Source organism: Antechinus flavipes, chromosome 4, assembly GCF_016432865.1.
Source record: "Antechinus flavipes isolate AdamAnt ecotype Samford, QLD, Australia chromosome 4, AdamAnt_v2, whole genome shotgun sequence".
Classification (NCBI taxonomy): Eukaryota; Metazoa; Chordata; class Mammalia; order Dasyuromorphia; family Dasyuridae; genus Antechinus; species Antechinus flavipes.
This window is the reverse complement of record NC_067401.1, coordinates 30442770-30462964: the sequence shown is the minus strand read 5'-3', so window position 1 is coordinate 30462964 and position 20195 is coordinate 30442770. Positions and strand designations below refer to the sequence as shown.

General features: G+C 46.8%; 1 protein-coding gene across 2 annotated transcripts in view; it reads left to right on the top strand.

Annotated features, from left to right (window-relative positions):
• The window catches only part of FOXN1 (forkhead box N1), a 51080-nt gene that overhangs the window by 18755 nt on the left and 12130 nt on the right, over positions 1–20195 (top strand). For both annotated transcript variants that reach the window (XM_051992330.1, XM_051992329.1), the window contains exons 2-6: positions 7051–7202; positions 7786–8256; positions 12388–12492; positions 15509–15639; positions 17978–18074. In XM_051992330.1, coding sequence (XP_051848290.1) covers positions 7080–7202; positions 7786–8256; positions 12388–12492; positions 15509–15639; positions 17978–18074 — 927 coding nt within the window. In that variant the 5' untranslated portion in view covers positions 7051–7079. The remainder of the gene's footprint in view (positions 1–7050; positions 7203–7785; positions 8257–12387; positions 12493–15508; positions 15640–17977; positions 18075–20195) is intronic.

The following is a 20195-nucleotide window of genomic DNA, read 5'->3' as shown; positions in this document are numbered from 1 at the left end:
GGAGAGAAAGGCATCAGGTGTGGTTTTCTTCCTTTTCCCTTCTCCTTCCCTCCCTTTTTCTTTCCCTCCCTCCCTCCCTTTCTCTCTCTCTCTCTCTTCTCTCTCTCTCTCTCTCTCTCTCTCTCTCTCTCTCTCTCTCTCTCTCTCTCTCTCTCTTCCCCCACTTCTATCTCCCCCCCTTTCTCTGTCTCTGTCTCTCTCTCTGTCTCTCTCTCTCCTCTCTCTCTGTCTCTCTCTCTCTTCGCTCTCTCTCTCTCCCCTCTCCCTCTCTCTCTCTCCCCTCTCCCTCTTTCTCTCTCCCCCCTCTTTCTCTCTCTCCTCTCTCTCTGTCCCCCCTCTCTCCCTCCTCTGTGTCTGTCTCTGTGTATGTGTCTCTGTCTCTCCCCACTTCCCTTCCCTGCCCTCCCACTACATTTGTTACCTATGAAGAAGTTAAGGGCCAATTTATGAAAGTCATAGAATGTAAGGAGGAGAAGGGTCTTTTCCTGGAGTCAGAGGTCCTAACTTTGACATTGGTTCTGTTATGGCACATCTCTGAGCCTCAGTTTCCCCATCTGAAAAATGAGGACGATAATACTCCCCCTACAACTTATATAGTAGAGTATAGGATTGTTGTGAAACAACACTGGACTGAGAAGGAGATTTGGAGACAGCAGAATGTGAATCCTGGCTCAGCCACTTTCTGTCTGGGTAACCTTAGGCAAATCACTTCCCTTTTCTGGGTCTCACTTTGCTCATCTATAAAATGGGAAGGTCAGACAAGATAACTTTCAGATTTTAATCTATGACCTTATACACAAGTGAGCTAACATTATTATTACAGAGAAGGAAACTGAGGCTTATGACCTTGGGCAAGTAAATTACTTCCTTTTATAAAATAATGGGGCTTGATTAAATCATCTTAAAGTTCTTGAATTCAACCTGGGACAGCCCTCAGCAACTTTCCTTCTCCCTCTGTTCTGACTTCCATTTCCCTCCAACTGGTAAGATCTAGGTCCCTGCCAGGATGGGAAGCCCAAGATTATTCAGGCGTTAGCGCACAGAGGGTCCCAGCTCCCTTTCCATGATGTGTAGGATCACTTAGAGACTTTAGAGGTCATTGACTCCCACCCCCTCACTTTACAGATGAGGAAACTGAGGTCCAGAGAGATGAAGTGATTTGCCCAAAAGAGGCAAGATAGAAATCTGGATTTTCTAATTCCAAATCCAAGGTTGTGCCCGGGGGACTTGAGCTGACTCCTTTGTCTCCAACCCAAAGCTTCTCCCGAGACGATAATAGAATGCTGGGTTCGAATCTCATCTCTGCCACTTGCCACCCGGGGGGCTTGGGAAAAGTCCCTCTTTGTGACTCAGTTTCCTCATCAAATGATCTAATGGTGGCCTGAAAGTTGCTTCCAACTGTAAATGAGAAAAAGGGCCGAAGTGGGAGGCGAAGGCTCCCGGCCGTCTCCCAGTTGTCCCGGCCACTCACTGGCTGCCTGGCCGTGAACATGAAGGAGCTGGCCCGGCCTCTCAGCTTTAATGACTACTTGGGGAATGGGGTGGGGGAAGGAGGGGAGAAAGAGCCAAAGATGCTGTCATTTTTCCCCGGGGATGAATTATCCCTTGGGGAGAAGCCAAGGTCCCTCATCGGGAAAGCTGATCCCTGCTTCAGGTCGGGGGGAGGGGGACGAGCCCCCGCCCCATCCCCGGGCAGAGCCCGGACTCTGGGCCGGGCCTCGGGGAGCGGGGGCCGAGGTAGTCATGCGGAGCCGATAGGATTCCGCGGCAGCCCCGGGGCCAAGTGCGCCCGGAGCGGCGGCGCTCCGCTTCCAGCCCGTCTCACCCGGACGGAGGCAGGCCGCGGCTTCCCTCCGTGGTCACGCTACATTTAGTGCCGGCTGCGCTCGGGAGCGGGGCCCCGGGGGCCTCTGGGAGGGCCCAGAGGAGGGGGGGGCCTAGCCTTGGCCGCTTCCAGGCTGGAGCCGGGAGAACCCAGCTTCCGCAGGCGGGACTTACCGAGGGTTCTCTGGGCCGCTTGGAGCTAGAATTAGAAGGGGAACTGAAGTCCGAGCGTCCCCTCTATAGATGAGGAAGCAAAGACCAGAGGGATGGGGTGATTTTTCTGAAGCACTGTGTTGTTCAGTGACGATTCGAACCCGGCTCCTGTAAGCCCTTTCTGCCTGCTCTGTGCCTCAGTTTTCCCCTCAAAAACGAGAGATTGGGGCAACTGGGTGATGCAGTTGGTAGAGCATCAGCTCTGAAATCAGAAGTTCAACTCTGACACTTCCTAGCTGTGTGACCCTGAACAAGTCATTTAACTCCAATTTTTTTTTTTTTGGGGGGGGGGAACGAAAGCGGTTGGATTAAATACCTGGGAAGCTCCTTGCTTCTCTAGTTCAAGGATTTTCCTTATCACAACCTGTGATACTCCTTAGGATCCTTCATCTCACCCCAATACTAAGCCCTTTCACATTCCTCAGGCTGGTACTTAGTCATTAGATCAGGTCCCTTCTTCCTGACCTATTCATGGAGCTCAAGTCTCTAAAGTTCCTTAAATTTCTTGAGTTAGGTCTGCTTCTTATCCCCTCTTCTCCCCCCCAAAATCTGCCTCCACAAACAACAGAAGCTTCATAAATATTTTTTGAATGAATTGGATAAATCATTTCTGGCCTCTGGACAAAAGCCAGCCAGGCAAGGTCCTCCTCGGCTTCCCAGGGATGCAAATGTCCCATTGGCTTCTGGGTAAATTGAGAAAAAATTTCTGCTTTTTCCTGTGCTCCCACGAACCAAGTTAGGGGCCCCTTGGGCTCCTATGAGAGCTTTCTCTCTGGTTTGCTAGAGGTCCAGAAGCCTCTTGAGCGGAAGGGTTTCCTCTCCTGCTGCCCCTGCCTGGTCAACAGGGTGGACACAAGTGACCTTCAGGCTTGAAGTCTGAGTGACTTTGGGTGCCCTAGAAGTTTTGGCTGCTGGGATCCCCGTGTTCCATCACTTGTAAAAGGACCACAGTGCAATCTAGAGAGCTTTCCTGCTCAGGACCCTGCTCAGGACCTGCCAGTAAGGATAACCACCAAAATGGTGTACTTGCCTCAGGTTGCAGATCAGACAGGGACACAGTAAGGTGATCTCAGAGTGACCAGGGTCCCAGGGAATTCATGCTAGGCAGTCCTTCTTTTACTCCTTTCCCTTCCATCATATGCCTGGGTCAGATCATGGTAAGAGCAGAGACCACAAGGTTATCCCCAACCTTTTCCAGGATGAGAACACCTGCTCCAGCATCTCTACCCACACCACCTACATGGGCACCAGCCAATCAGAGGCCATACCACCCTACAAGCACAAAGGCATCTGGGTTATGGCATGATCTCTCAGGGCACTGCCCACAGAGTGGACAGAAGTGTTACGCTTTTCAAAAAAATTTTTTTAAATTTTAAATAATTTTTAAACACTCTTAGAAAGCATGGTAGAATTTGTACTATAATTCTTAAAAGTATATGAAATTTCATGAAGACAATCAATCAATTTATAAACATTTGTTAAGTATTTACTCTATGTCAGACATTGAGCTAAAAATTGTGATTAAAAGCACAAAAACTATTGGTTCCTGTCCTCAGGGAGCTTATATTCCATTGGAGCAGACAATGTGCACCTAATTAAATATAATGTAAATTGTATAAATATAATAAAAATGTGGGGGTTCCATAGCACCATGGAACATAGGAAGCATTTTAAAATGTTTCTCTCCTGCTCTCTCCCCTCTCTCTCCCCACTCTCTTTTTCTTTCTCTTTCTCTGTCACTCCATCTTTGTCTCTCTCCTTCTCTCCTCCTCTCTTCTCTCTCAGATTTAGCTTTGTCTCTGACCCTGTGTGTGTGTGTGTGTGTGTGTGTGTGTGTGTGTGTGTGTGTCTGGTTTTCTCTCCTTCTCAGCTGGAAACAGGGATGTGCTAGTAAATGTTTAACAACCAGTTTCCAGCAATGTATACAGCTCACACTTTTAAGTTTAATTTTCATTATTAACATTGTCTCCATCACTTTCTTAAGGCTAGATAATCAACAATAATAACAACAACTTTGTAGCTTGCTGATTCCAAAGGCATCATAATTTAACAATTGGCTCTCGGAGAGCTGGTTCGAGCTGGCTCCAGCACACTCTGTTAGGAGGATCATAAAAGTTTGGAGTTTGGATTTTTTGCGGGAAGAGGGAGAAAAATCTAAAGAACCTAAGAAGTGGGAAGAGCAACCCTTTAAAAGAAATTTGTTATTTTATTATTTACAGCAGAACCTGCATACATCTGACAGTAAAAAGAAACTGACTTAAGGAATAGAAGCAAGTCTCAAGGGTTCAAATCCTGTCACTGACATGTACTGGCTGTGTGACCTGGGGCAAAGCTTTAAATCTGTCAGTGCCATCAATCAGCTTTCTTTTTCTTTTCTTTTCTTTTTTCTTTTTTCTTTCTTCCTCCCCCCCACTCCCCCAGGCAATTGGGATTAAGTGACTTGTAACTAGTAAGTATTTAAAGCCAGATTTGAACTTAGATCCTCCTGACTCCAGGTCTGGTGTTCTATCCACTTAGCCACCCCTTCCTATCAGCTTTCTAAGACTATTGGTTATGCATCAAGTGCTTATTTGTATTAATAGGAGTTTCCACACTGAGGGCTTCCTATGCCAATAGAATTACAATAGGAAAAAAGCCATATTGACATGTGAGACATTAGTCAGTCTACAAAAGCAGCAACTAATTTATTAAGGGACCAAGCCACTCCCTGCAGCCCACAGGTGCCTGACCAGTAGGCTGGATACCAGTGACCTTTTCCAGGCATTGTTGGATGACACCTTCGGTGCAGTCCAGTGCCATAACTAAGAGGGGGCGATCAGGGCTTTAGCCCAGAGTGCCAGCCTTGGGTGAGTAACACTTGTCCTCTGCCAGACCGTGCCTCCCCAGGACCTTGTTATTGTAATACTCATTTCTTGAACTTTCACCTCTTGCTCCAATCCCCACAACTCCGGAGGAAAAGACTCAATCTCTCTGCCCGAACAACTGTATCCCCCACAATCCTACTACCTCTTCGACCTTTCTGGACTCCTCAGCCTCAGCTATTTTCCCCCAAGTGATAAAACTTCTTATTTTGGCTCAAATAACTAGATTTGGAGTCAGAAAAGTGCAAATAAATGATTACCCGTAGCTCATGGAGATCTTGGCCAAGACATGTCGCAACTCTCTGGGCGTGGGATTCAGAATCCAGGATAGAATTGGGTGATCTCGAAAAATCTCTGTTCTCTGCATTAAAGGTGCTCTTAAAAGAGAACAGAGGGCATGGAAGGGCAGCCTGGAGAAAGAGCTAGGACGAGGAAACCAGGGCAGGCATCCTACTCCATTCACCGATATGATCTGAGGCTGATCTCCTTTATCAGAGCCTTCGAGCCTTAATTTTTTTTGGATTCTCTTTCCATATTCCCCAGAGAGGGGAGCTCAGGGGGTCACCCTAATCTTCTGTTCTCAAATAGGATTGATGTGCATTAAAGACAGCTCTTTAATCCCACCCCCTATATACTCACACATACACACACACTCACACACTCACACATACACACACATTTGTACACTTACACATGCACACACACTCACACACACACTCGCACACTCATACATACACACACACTCGCACACTCACACATACACAGACACTTGTACACTTACACATGCACACACACACTCGCACATTCATACATACACACGTACTTGCACACTCACACATACACATACACACTTATACATGCACACACACTCGCACACTCACACATGCACACACACTCCCACACTCACACATACACATGCACACACATACTAGGTTCAGTCTAGATTCTTGACCTCATACTGTGAGGAAGCTAGTGACTTAGGTTGGATTCACCCAACCATGAGCTTCAAACTAGAAAGGACCTTAGAGATTCTTTTACCCAACCCTATCAGTTTACACAGGAGGAAACTGAGGCACAGGGAAGGAACTTGCCCAAGATTAAATTGCTCATGAGCAGCAAAGCTAGTTTGAGAACCCAGGTGTTCCGACATGCGGGTCAGTAGTCTTTCTGTAGCCCCCACACTATCTCTTGAATAATTCAAGCCTTTCCCTTTTCTCTCTCCTCCACCCCTCAGTCTCTTCCCATTTCTTTCATCCAGTGATTTGTTCTCCAAGCCTGGGATTTGTATGAGGGTTTAGAGGATCATAAGCTCAAAAGACTTAAAAAATGAAAAGAATTTTTAAAATCATGTAATCCCAACAGCTTCCATTGCACAGAAGGGAAGACTGAGGGTATTTATTTGTTGCAATTTGACAGATTTTTCTTAAGCATCTTATTGAAAGGGTCCCATGTTCCAGGTGTTAATCGGAGATTAAAAAGGAGGACTAGACACTGCCCTCCAAGGGCTTTCAGTCAATAAGGAGTACGAGACAGGTCCATCCATCATTCTGCTATTGACCATTGTTTTACTCTGGGCCAGGCGCTGTGTCTAGGCACTAGGGGAAGAGGTGGGAGGAGAGGAGCAAAGAACAGTGAATATTCCCCATTTGGAGGAGTTTATGTCTTCCCTTCTCTGTCTCATTCATTCCATACTCCAGTTGTAGGAGGGGAAAGGTTTTAGCCAAGGATTATCAGAGCAATAATAAAGCACATTACAACTGACTCATTAACCAGCATTTTTTCCTACTATAGCAGAAAGTATAACAAGTGATTTTTCCCGACACTGCGCCAGGTATTGGACTAGGACTGAGGAAAAACACAAATGAACCTGTCCCTTCCTCAGAGAGCGGATGGACAGTCTTTCAGAGCAGACACACACAAGAATATGCCGAATAAATACACAGCTATGCGATAATTTGGAAGAGATTGGGGTGGGGAGCACCCATAAGAAGGGAAGGCTGGAGCTTTGCTTTAAATCTGGCCATCAGGGAGGGTCCAGCAAAGTGCTCCAGAACCATGCCTTCTGAGGAGACCGTGATTGGGGGTGACATGCACAAAGTTCCCAGGCTACCCATAGTTACCAGCGGGGATGGGGTACTGGGTCTCATTGCAGCCGACTTTCTCCGAAGCCAGGATTGGGTGATGGTCTCTCTGCTGCAGCAACCATCTGAAATCCCACTGACCCCCCCGGAGAGCCTCGAGGGAGAGCATCGGGAAGACCTCATGCAGACCCGAAGGGCCACGGGCTCCCCACCCCCACAAAGTGTAAGTACCCGGTGGGCACGGGGCCCCCATTTTTTGAGCGACAGTAAGAAAAGCTCCAGATGCATTTATGTTCCGGCTCTCCTTACCTGGGTGACCTTAACTGAGCCCTTTCCTCCCAAGAGGGCTCTGAGACTTCCTGAGTAAAACAGAGGCCCGAGGGGTCCCTTCTGTGATGATGATCAGTTATTTCTTGAGGATCAGAGGTGATATTGGGGCAACGCTTAGCAAAGCAAAAAGCCTTATTCAAATGCCAGCAATCGTGGTCACATAATTATAGATCCCAGAATGTCAGACCTGAAAGGGCCTTTGGCTGTCATCTGCTCCAAAAGCCCCCCCCCCCAAGATCCAGAGAGTCAGCAGCAGGTTCAGGACCAGAGGGTCTCCTGAATCCCAATCTCCTGGGCACTCATGTCCCACTGCCTCTTGGACCAAAGGCTTCAAAGAGCAGACATAGTGTGTCCACCATCCCTACCACAGCATCCACCTTTCCCTTCTTCCGTACCCTCCAAGGCTGGTACAGCCTCCTCCAGCTGGCCTCCAGAGCCTGCAGATATCTTCCTTAACCTTCTCCTTCCTTTTCCAGGAGAACCCTGGCTTCAGCTGCCCACCCTACCCAGGCGATGTCCAGGCCGAGCCGGAGCCCTCCATCTCCTCCCACAGCCCCAGTCCTTCCTCCCCGTGCCCCGAGCAGCTCCAGACTCACTTTCCCGCCGGCCCGGGCCAGACGGCATTCCGGCTCTCCCCGACCGAGAAGTTCCAGGGTTTCGTTTACGAGGACGGGCCGGTGGTAGGGAGCCCAGGACGCTTCCTCAAAGGCGGCCGGGTCCCCTTTCACCCGTACAAGCGGCAGTTCAATGAGGATGTTTTTCTCGAGGCTCACCCGGCCCTCGGCCTGGATGGACACTCCTTCAAGAGCCCGGGATGTATGGAGACTTTTGAGGATGTGGCCAGCGCCGGGGACACCGAACCGTTCGCCCCCAGCTTCTCGACAGAGGCCGCTGCCTGGTGCAACGGCCCCCACTACCCCAGCCAGGAGCACAGCTCACAAATGATGGTGAGTGAGAGCCCGAGGGGGCCGGACTTCTTTCCTTTGTCTTCTGCCTCATCCAGGGCAGTGGCCCATCCCAAGGCTCTAGACTCCCTCACTAACCCCGCCCCCCATCCTACCCCCACACCCCCCGGGCAAGAGTAAGTTTAGACTTCAGTTAGGGCTATATTTGTATAATATATATATAAGCTTTAGACTTTATTGGAGCTATATTTGCATAATATATATGTATATATAAGCTTTAGACTTTAGTGGGAGCTATATTTATATAATATATATTATATATATATATCCATATATAAACTTTAGACTTCAATTGAGGCTATATTTATATAACATATTATATATGTATGTATATATAAGCTTTAAATTTCAGTTGGGGCTATATTTATATAATATATATTATATATTATATATAAGCTTTAGACTTCAGTTGAGGTGATATATTATATGTATGTATATGTAAGCTTTAAACTTCAGTTGGGACTATATTTATATAATATATATTATATATAAGCTTTAGACTTCAGTTGAGGTGATATTTATATGTATGTATATGTAAGCTTTAAACTTCAGTTGGGGCTATATTTATATAATATATATTATATACATATGAATATATAAGCTTTAGACTTCAGTTGGGACTATATTTATATTATGTATATATGTATATATATATATCTATGTAAGCTTTAAACTTCAGTTGGGGCTATATTTATATAATATATATTATATATAAGCTTTAGACTTCAGTTGAGGTGATATTTATATGTATGTATATGTAAGCTTTAAACTTCAGTTGGGGCTATATTTATATAATATATATTATATACATATGAATATATAAGCTTTAGACTTCAGTTGGGACTATATTTATATTATGTATGTATACATATATATGTAAGCTTTAAACTTCAGTCGGGGCTATACTTATATAACATATACATGTGTGTATTTATATGTATGGGGCTATAAAGTCGGCAGCTCCCGGCCGAGCACCGAGGATCCCAGGGAAGGAAGGGGAAACGCCGCGGCCAGGTGGGGGCTGGCAGGGGAGGGAAGCTGGGCAGCTTCCCAGCTCCTCCTGAGTCAGGTCTCTCTGGTGTGGTTTCATTATTTTTTTGTTTGAAGTGTCATGAATCTCCAGCATATCTGACACACCCATATGCAAATGTCGGCTCAAAAACACATTCCACAGGCACAGAAGAAGTCATTTTCAGATGATCCACATTTATTTGTTTTTGTCATTTGATGGGTCCCCATCAGCGCCGAGGGAGGATGCAACCACTTCAAGGAGTTCACCAGTCCGTGGATGTATTAATGGGGTTCTAACAAGAGAAGGGCTTTCAGGACCATATAACCCTTTGCTTACGAAGTGGACTGATTTATCCTAAGGAGTAAGGGGAGTTGGGATTCAAACTCAGCTCCTATGGATGCCTTCATTTCCTTATCTGGCAAATGAAGCGGTTGTCTAGATGCTCTGTACTGTCCCTTCTAGACCTCTGAGATCCAGAATCCCTCCAGCTTCCAATCCACCATGCCACAGAGCATTACAATTGGGAACTGACTTGATCCCTGTTCTCAGAATGACCCTGTGTTCACAGAGCTCCCTGGAAAGAGAGTGTGGGAGATCAACTTGTCCATCCCCCTGTCTCTGGGCAGCATTTCTCCTAGGCAGAGAAATCTTCCTGGCTTCCAACCCTTATCACTCCTCTCTTTCAAAGCCAGGAAGACCAAAAGCAAACTGGGTTCTTAGGCATTCACTCTCTCTCACCCACCCTCACCGAGTGACCTTGTCCCAGGTCGCCCAGGCAAGATCATAGAATCATAGCTCTAGGGATGGAAGGGACCGCAAAGGACCCCTAATTCATTTTTACAGTGGAGAAAACCGAGGCACAGGGGGATAAAGGGGCTTGCTCAAGGTCACACAGAAACCCAGGTTCTCTGACACTTTGCACTGGACCACAAGGCTCACTTCCACATCCGATGGCTGGTGATTCAGCAGCTCAGAGACCATCTAATCCAAAGCCCTCATATTACAAATGAGGAACCCAAGGCTCCGGGAGTTCAAATTTGATTAAACTAGGCGGTGGCACAGCGGGTTGGCACAGAGGGTCTGGAGTTAGGAAATCCTGAGTTCAAACCGTGTCTTCAGTTACTTACTGTGTGACTTTGGGCAAGACATTTAACTCATTTGCCTCAGTTTCCCCATCTATAATATGGAGAAACAATAGCACTTACCTCCCAGAGTTTCAGTGAGGGTTAGATGAGATAAAATTTGCAAAGTGCTTTGCAAAGTGTCTGTCACTAAACAAAAGTTAGCTCTTATTAAGTCCCTTGCCCAAGGACACTTAGGTAATACGCATCAGGGGCAGGATTTGAACCCATGACTCCCGACTCCAGCAGTCTTTCCATCATCCTATCCTGCCTTTGTTTCAGCTTGCAATCATTACCCACGTACGTTTATTGACCCACTATGGTCCTGAACACTATAGGGTCAGCAAAGACAGACAGGACGTGGGTTCTGCCCTCAAGGAGCTAATAGACAATAGTAATAAAGGCAGCAGGGGCTAAGGGCCAGAGGAGTGGTACAGGGCTCTACGGGGTGTTAGAGGGAGAAGCACTGTGCACAGAGGAGGGCTTCATGGAGGAGGTGGCGCTTCCATGGGGGGTGAATCCATTTCACCTTTCCTGAGATCATTCAGGTGGTGAGGAAGTTAATGGGGGATGAAAGAAAGGAAAGGGGAGCTGACACTGGATCAACCCTTCTGACCATTGAGTGGGCACGTCCTTTCCTATCATACCAATTATGGGAGCGGCAGCCTGGTCTAATCTACAGGAAGCCAGCCTCAGAATTAAGAAGCCCCAGATTCGAATCCTGCCACGGCACAACCCTAGACAAGTCACTTGAATTCCCGGTGCACCATGCAATTCTCTAAGATAATAAGTTGCTTAGAAAGTGCTCTTTGGTAGAGAGAATTCCTTATACCAACTAAATTATACATCGAATTCCCTCCTTCCCTCCCCAAATAAAACTGCCACTTATATGGTTCTTTAAAGCAGACAGAGCACTTTAGATAGGTAACGTGGCAATGGAGGTCCTGTAGCTAGTATTGTGTCTCCATGTTGCGGATCAAGAAACTGAACTTAAGAGACTGGCGCGTTGTCACCCAGCTAAGGCGTCTCTGAATCAGGATTGGAACCCAGGTTCTCACGTCCAGCACGCTGCCCATTTCTAGGCAGTTCTCGGTTCTCTGCTGGCATCCTGGAGGCAGCGCCCACTCCAGCTGCCCTTGGTGTCCTGCTCTCTGGAAATCCTGCTTTGGGGTTTGGGGCGCCCCGAGTCTCCTCTGTTTGGAAGTGGGTGAGGAGCCTCCCGAATCCAGTTCCCCTTTGGGCTCTCAGGGACTGGGCAGTGCCAGTGCCTTCCATGTCTGCAATTGCTTCCAAAGCGCTTAAGAGATCCCTTGACAGTGTCCCTGGGTTGCGTTTTCTGACATCCTTTAAGCCCTTGCCCTGTGTGAGTTCTTCATAAAACAATTTTTTTGGCAAGTGTACGTTCGGTAGGATAATGAGCAGGAGGGCAGGAGGGAAGATGTCATGATGTGATAAAAAGAAGGCAGAACTGGGAGTCACTCTGCCCCCCATTACTGTGTGATTGTGGGCGGGCCGCCTTCCTTCCCTCTCTCCCCGTCACATGCGGGCTTGTGCATTGACAGGGTTCTGTGATTCCCAAAGTCTACCTTGGGTCCATCCTCATCTCCCCTCATTTCCCTGCCAGCCAACAGAAAGGGAAGAGAAGAGCAATGGTGGGGGGGGGGGGAGAGGGAGAGGACCGACTGAGTTTGGTTTGGGATAAAGCACTGGTCCTTGGACATGGGACCTTCCTTAGGTGTTCTTAGAAGTGGACCCATTATGCAAGTTCACAGATGCTGAGTTAGAAAAGGCACTAGGAGTCATTGAGTTCAACTGCCATGTTTTACAGATGAGGAAGCAAATTCCCAGAGATATTAAAGACTTGTGCAGAGCCACCCAAATAAGAAAGATCTGAGGCAGGATTTGAACCCACTCCAAGCTTGGTGTCCTATCCACTAATTCACGCTGCCTCTCAAATATCTGTTTTATTTCTGTTTCCAGCATGGGTCGGAGGTCAAACTCAAGCCACCCCCTATGGAGGGCCCACCTGGATTGTATTGTTACCAGCCCCAGCACATGTACTGCCCCTCACAGCCCTTTCACCAGGTACGTATAAAGGGCAGGGGAGAACAGAGGGGTCTCACTGGGGACAAGGAGGTAATAAAGAGACTAAAACTCCATGTTTGCCCTCCTGAAAGGCTCCAGGGAGGATAGGAGCGTTTTACAGGGAGCAATGGAGCACGTGGGCCTGGGATACGACAGGAACAAGCTGCGTCTCTTAGCTCTTTCTCAGGGTGACAAAGGAAGCGGCTATAGACCCAACTCTCAGATGCTCAAACTCATGTGTAGGCCCCCCCAGAAATATGTAGACATTGGCCACTGGAGGGAGGGAATTTTAACCCCAGGAAGGGGGATTTTCTGCCCCAGTTACAAAATCCCAGGGAGGGGCTGGTGGTCTCAGCCTCAAGAGAAAGCAAGCCCACAAAACTAGGAATAGGGGAAGGAATTCCAGATGGGAAAAAGCTGGAAATGGAATAATCCATGGAAAAAATCAAGGAAAAAACAGGATCCCAAAACAATTAAATATAGTAACTTAAGAGTTCAGTAAATGCAAAGGAATCAGCCGCATCCCTTTTTAATAAAAAGTGCAAGGAAAATGGGGAAACATTCAGGCAGAAATTAAGTGCAGACCAACATCTCACACCACATCCAAAATGAGCTACAAACGGATTCCTGATCTTAAGATAAAAGGTCAACACCCATCTGATGAAAGGGAAGGAGATGCTTTTCACAAATACAGGCAGAAGACTAAATCAGGAATAGAGATGATTGTAATAAGTACCCAAAATTAAGAAGCTTTTCACAAATATAGACAAAAGACTAAATAGGAATAGAGATGATTGTTAAAAGTACCCAAAATTAAGAAGCTTTTCACAAATAGGAATATTTGTGAATATTCTAAATAGGAATAGAGAGGACTATAAAAGGTGACCAAATCAGGGATAGAGATGATTATAAAAAGATACCTAAAATTAAGGGTTGGAGGACAGTGAGATGAGAAGGAAATAAGAGGAGGTAAAATAAGGGAGGCAGCACAATGTGATCAAAAGAACACTATGCAATACTTGTGTTCTTATCCCAAATATGCCCCTTACGGTGTGACTGTGAGCAAGTCACTTCTCTCTGGGTTTGCTGAGATGATCCCGAGTGTTCCATCCTGAGGAAGGGCCCTCTGATCATTTCCACTTGTTCAACATAGGACTGTGTAATTCATCTCCTTGGTTCTTGGGTTCCTGGTCTTCGTGCTGAAGAGACAGGACAGCCTCTGTGACCCTTTCCCGCTCCACATGCATGAAACCTAAGGTCTTTTCCTTCATTGCTCCAGTCCCTTCCGCTCCATCCTCCTTTCCCAGATTTTCCCCGGGCCCAGCCTCCCATCCCCCTCGTTTCAAGCTCCACCCCTGGTGCCCAGGATGCCAAGTGATTACCCCACACTGGCATGGGCTGAATGCAGAGAAAGTTTTTAAAAATCCCCACATCGGAGCAGCTCAAACGCTTCCCGGGAGTAGCCGGGCAAGACAGAGCAAGTGGTGTACCCTGCACCCATCTCCATCCACCTGCAGACTGGCACAAGGACAAGACTTGCCTGTAGAGCAGGTTTCCTTCCCCAGCTCTCCAACAGCATTTACCCCGTTTGCAATGAAAGCAGCAGTGCCAGGTATAGACAAGTCAAACCATCCCCAACCACGAGAGAAAGGACTGAGAGAAATCTCAGACCACGGAATGCTAGAGCTGAAACAGAGCTTGGATGGCATCCAGTCTGGAGGGAGAAAGGAGGGCAGAGGGGACAGCAGAGCTGCTGAACAGCTTTTCGGGGGGCAGGGGGAGATTGGGGTGTAAGCAACCTTCATGTGCCTGGGACTGTAACAGAGTCCCCAAGTCCCTAGCAAGGGTTCCGCAACAGCCAGGAAGCATCCTAATTGTGCTTCTCTCAGATGCCTCAGAAAGTCCAGGACCGGCTTTGATTCCAACTCCTGGACCAGATGCCCCTCCCCTGGCTTTATAGGGCCTGGGGTAGAGAGTGACTCAGCCCTAAGTTCCTTCTAGGTGACCTGAAAAGCTCGAGAGACAGGGAGCACCTTGGGGAGGTGAAGTCTCCCACCCCCCCATAAAAGGCCCGTCCCTGACACTTCACAGCCCTCGCACGCCGCATAAAACCAGCCCCCTCCATCCCCACCCCGTCCCTGCCACCACCTCCTGCCCTGCCAAGGAGCCACTGAAACTCATAAAAGGCTAAGAAACTGATGAATCGCCAGGCCCCGCCATTGCTGATGGCCGTGGCCATATGTCAGGGGCTACGGCTTTCCCCAAGGCCAGAGAGGTTTGGGCAAGGGCCCGAACACGGAGGGGCAGGGAAGGGACTTGAGTGACTTTCCCCATTGTCACTTACTGGTCCAAGTGTGGACCATGTCCTAGCTGTGTGGTTGCAGTCACACGGGGCCAGATCAACGGCAGGGAGAAGGGGACTAAGCGAGCTGGGCACCCAGAATTGGACCTTTCCTCATTTCTGGAGTGAGAAGGTTGAGTTGGAAGAATTCTAAGTCCTTTCCAGCTCCGACACTATGATTCCATCCACTCCCTGCAAAACTTAGCATCAAATCAATGAAGCAAATAAAGTATGGAGAGGAATGAATCAACTCACAAGAATATGAGGGACTCCCAAATATACACTGCCCCCCGTTCTTGATCATAAATTTAAAGCTGAAAAGTCCCTCAGAGATGTAACCTCCTAATTTTATCAGTGGGGAAACTGAGGCACAGAAATTGAGGTTAAATAACTTGGCCAGAGTCATATCATACAGATAATGTGTCTGGGTGGAATTCGAACACAGTTCTTCCTGTCTTCGAGTCCAGTACTCTAGTCGCTATACCATCCTGCAGTTCTGGTGTTTTCCCTCTCTACATTTCAGTTCCTGCCTGAATCTTCATTAGGCATCAGGCTAAAGGGCTTCTGGGGATGTACCTCCATGTTAGAGGACAATCAAGGGAAGGGCAACTATCTTGAAGGAGAGGCTCAGGCTTACCACAAACCCCACCGTGTTGACTTCCTTTCTCTCCACAGTACACCCCTGGGAATGGCAATTATCCAATGACCTACCTCCCTTCTCCACACTACGCCTACCAGAGGATCGCCCCTCAAGCCAGTGTGGAGTCTCAGCAGCCACTGTTCCCCAAGCCCATCTACTCATACAGGTAACCACACCCTTATTCCCCTCTGACCTAGGCAAAGCACCTTTCCCCCAGTTATTACCTCTCTTCCCATTTCCCCACCCAACCCCTCGGAGCTCAGGATGCTGTTGGGATGCAGTCAGGTGGGATGGAAAAAACCTAGCCTGGGAATCGAGAGACCAGAAATGGGTGAATTCAGGAATGGGTCGGAAGGTGAGGACCTGGTTTTGACATTCAAACAACTTGTGTGACCTTCAGTAATGCAGTTCAACAATCCCAGCCTCATCTTACCCTTTTAGTAAATCTGGGGGCTGGATGGGACTCCAAGATCCCTGGATCCCAGGGTTCTGCCGCAGCCAGACAAGTCACTTTCCCTCAATGGCTTCCAGTTTCCTACTCTGGAAAATCAGGAGCTGAATACTGTGGAATAGTAGAAAGTGTGGAATTAAGAAGCAGAGGAGCTAGACTCTTAGACAAGTTATCTAACCTATCCAGGTCATGGGTCCTCATCTGTAAAATGTGGGGGTTGGCCTGGATGACCCTTGGGCTAAATCTATGATTTTGACTTCCCCTTTAGGTCTAGCATCATATTAGAACCTATAATAGGTATCCTGCCCTTGCCTCTTTCTGCTATAACCTCCCACCTTCAAACAACTGACTACAATTTTGGAGAGGATTAGGGTCAGAGTTCACTAAATCTCAGAGTTAGAAAGGACTTGAGAACCCCAATGTCTAATCCAAACAGCAACTGACCAAAAGTTCCATCTACAACTAGACCCTGAGGGCGTTAGTCTCCAAGGGATATGGACTGTTATCAATCCCTATACTCTACCAGGGGTCCTCAAACTACTGCTGAGGACTAAATGCATTAGCTGAGGACGATTATCCCCCTCAGCCAGGGCTATGAAGTTTCTTTAAAAGCCCACAAAACAAAGTTTTTGTTTTTACTACAGTCCGGCCCTCCAACAGTCTGAGGGACAGTGAACTGGCCCCCTATTTATAAAGTTTGAGGGCCCCTGTTCTAGACATTAACTTCATCTTGTGGCTACTGGCTCTGGCTTGGGTGGCTGATGGGTAGGGGCAATAAAGGAAAAGTAGATTGGCTCTCTTGACACCCATTACATTTGTGACTCTTTCTTCTCCCTGTCAGTCAATCTGAGCTCAGCCCTACCTTAATATAGTGGGGAGGTGGTATAATGGAAAGAGGCCATAAAGACTTAGGGTCTAATTCCAGTTTTGCCACTTAACCTTGACCTTGGGCAATTGACTCCCCCTCTGTGAGCTTCTCTGCCAAGTGCAAATGATGATAATAATAATACTTGCTCCACTTATCTCACAGGACAGTAAATGGTAAAGCGTTATATAAATGCAAGCTATTATTACTGCTTTTACTAATAACAGCCTAAGCCAGATGCCCAAAGATCATGGAATGCTCTCTAAAATAATTGTTTTGGCGTTATTTGGTGCTTGAGGTGATCCATCTATATCCTCCTGGCACTCACTCTCCCACTGGTACAGAGGATCAAAAACTTTGATCATCACCTAATAATTTCAAGGATCCCTCAGATTTTCAACTTTCAAAAAAAGACTCAGAACAGTATCATTTCTCCTTCATTTTTAAAAAATTGGCTTTTTATTGCTATCTTGCATTTTAATATAGGCCAAATTTCCCCCCTATCTCCTTTTCTCCTCCCTCTCAGAGAGCTATCTGCTTTAATAAATAATTTTCTCCTTTCTTTTTATTCTCACGAGGGAGCAAATGTCAGGGGACATATTCCCCTGTTCTCCAGATGAGATAGAGAAAGAGGGTTGTGACTTGGCCGATGAAGCCACAGAAATGCGATAGATTGTCAAGTCCCCAGACTCCGGTAAATTCATGCAATCCTAACATACTGAATCAGGTTTTAAGATATTGAATCAAGATTCAATTCAATTCCATTCTATTCAATCGAGTTTCGATTCAATTCTCTTCATTAGATGAACATTGTGAGCATCCTAGCTCCCTCCATTGTTAGTGCCTTTCCTCTGAGATGACCTCCCATCTACCCTGTACAGGGTCATGTATGTTCATAGTTATTTGCATGTTGTAATCCCAATTAGAATGTAAGCTCCTTAAGGACAGGGACCATTTGGGGTCATTATTTCTATCCCAGCATTTAGCACAGTGCCTAACATATACTAAGTGCTTAATAAATGCTTGTTGACTAACTTGTGGAAACAAGCACAGGATTTAAAGAGGTGAACATGAAACAGCCCCTGCCCTCAAGTGGTTTATATTCTATGGGAATGCTTGTCACTAAGTAGAGTTGGGGAGAAGGGCAATTAAAAGTATGAATTTACAGAGATTTCTCTCTTTTTTCAGCATCCTCATCTTCATGGCCCTCAAGAACAGCAAAACAGGAAGTCTTCCAGTCAGTGAGATCTACAATTTTATGACCGAACACTTCCCTTATTTCAAGGTAAGCCCAACCATGCACTTCCTTGCCTTGAACATTCGCCAAGCCTAAGACTTCTCGGCGTTCATTCTCTAAGAGCTTCAGAAGGTAGAAACCCAGTGCCCTGCCTTAGTTAGCCAACCTTGCTAGAGCGAGGAAACTGAGCTAATAAGGAAGAGGATTTTCTTCCATTGCCACCCTCTTTCTCCTCATCCTTTGGATGATGATCAAATTCCTGATGTCATCAAAGTAGCCTTTAGGTCTTGTTCCAAAAAAGAGCTAGGATAGGTTCTGTTCTCGGAGAACAGAGCTTAAGACACTCGGACCAGACTTTTAAGTTAGAACTCTTCCTTCTTCAGGGATAGGGAAGAGAAGTCCCAAGAAAGGAAAGGTTTTTCCCAAAGTTCTCAATCTGCACCTTCCCCACATAGGATCCTGGCAACCTTGGTAGGGAAGATTATTAAGAGTTTAAGGTTGGGAGACAGTTGTGAAAGATGCCATGGGATGCCAGGTCAGTAGCATCAATCTGGAAAGAGATAAGGATCATTTGTGGGTGGCAGGGGTGCAGTCCTGCCTGGAGGCAGAGCCACGGACTTAATGTCTGTAGAAACCCTTCCAAGCCCAGGAATCATTCCTACCTTACCAGTCACCCGGAGAACTGAGCTTCCAATGTTAGTAGAGGGGCTTTGGGGAAAAGGAAAAAAAAACAGGTTTTGTTCTGGTAGGATGGACAAGATCCTCACTAGATGGGAAAGCAGGACAGATATGAAAAATCACTTGCCCAGAGTCACACTGCAAGTTAGGAAATTAAATTATATTAGAATTTAGAGTCATGACCAACCCTGTGAATTGCTTTGTTGGGGAGGCACTAGCCTGAATCCGTAGCACCTTTCTGATCTTCTAGCCACATGAATTACTCTCATTCCCATCCCCTATCCACACTAAAACAGAATGGTGGGGGCTCAGACTTTTGCTGTTCTCTATCCCCATCCTGGGAGGTCAAAAGGTTAAGTTTCTCTCTCTGGGGTTCTCTCTCTCTCTCTCTCTCTCTCTCTCTCTCTCTTTTTCTCTGTGTCACACACACACACACACACACACATCCCCCCATAACTCCCAGAGACCTGCCCCTCAATAAGAATCTAGGGAGCTGTCCAAGAAGTGGCCTTCCCACCTCCCAGACGACATGTTCTTGACTCCCAGAGTCCCTGTCTTTGGGACAAAGCCCCCATTCCTTACACTCTCTCTGCTTTTTCCTGAGTTCCACAAGAGAGAAATTTTTTTAAGCAATCACACAGAAATCCTTATTTAGGCCTCAGCTCTCATAGATACAGATTGCTCTTGATTCTTTCCTCGTAGTGTAGCACAGATCATCCAAACTCCTAGATAACAACAACAGTAATAATAATAGTACTTTTCCATCTGCCATTGTGGAGTTTTTACCTCCTACCAAAAATTCACTTTCCCCATGTTTCCCAATGTTCACGTTGTCGCTATTATTCATTCGTGTCCAACTTTTGGTGACCCCATTTGGGGTTTTCCTGGCAAAGACTCTGGAAGGGCTTGCCGTTTCCTTCTCCAGCTCATTCAGTTAAGCACCTGTTTGTTTGCTTGGGGTGGGAGGTAGGGGGAAAGAGAGCCTGAAAATTAAAAACAAAAACAAAAACAACCAAGAACCACAGGGATTCCTAGAGTATTTTTAAAAGCAAACCAAAAAAAAAAAAATCTGCAGATCAGGGCAGCTGGGGGACAAAGTGGATGGAAACACTTGATACTCCTTAGCTATGAGCAACTCCATTTGCCTTGACAAAACACACACACACACACACACACACACACACACACACACACACACACACATCTGTAGAGCCCAGTAAGACCCTTTGGGAGAGTCCTAACCAAGATAATATCAGAGAGTTCCCAGGGTCCTTCAGGAGTTCCCCAAGATAAAAGGGAGTCTATATCCCCTCCCCCCTTGAAAAATTAAGAAGCTCCCTCCCCTGTCCCCACTGTACAGCTTAGTGGTATAGTAGATAAGACAGCTGGCTTCAAAGCCAGGGAGACTCAATTTTGAGTCAGACTGATGTTGTGTGACCCGCAAATAAATCACTTAATATCTCAGTACTTCAGGCAACTCCCTTTAAAAAA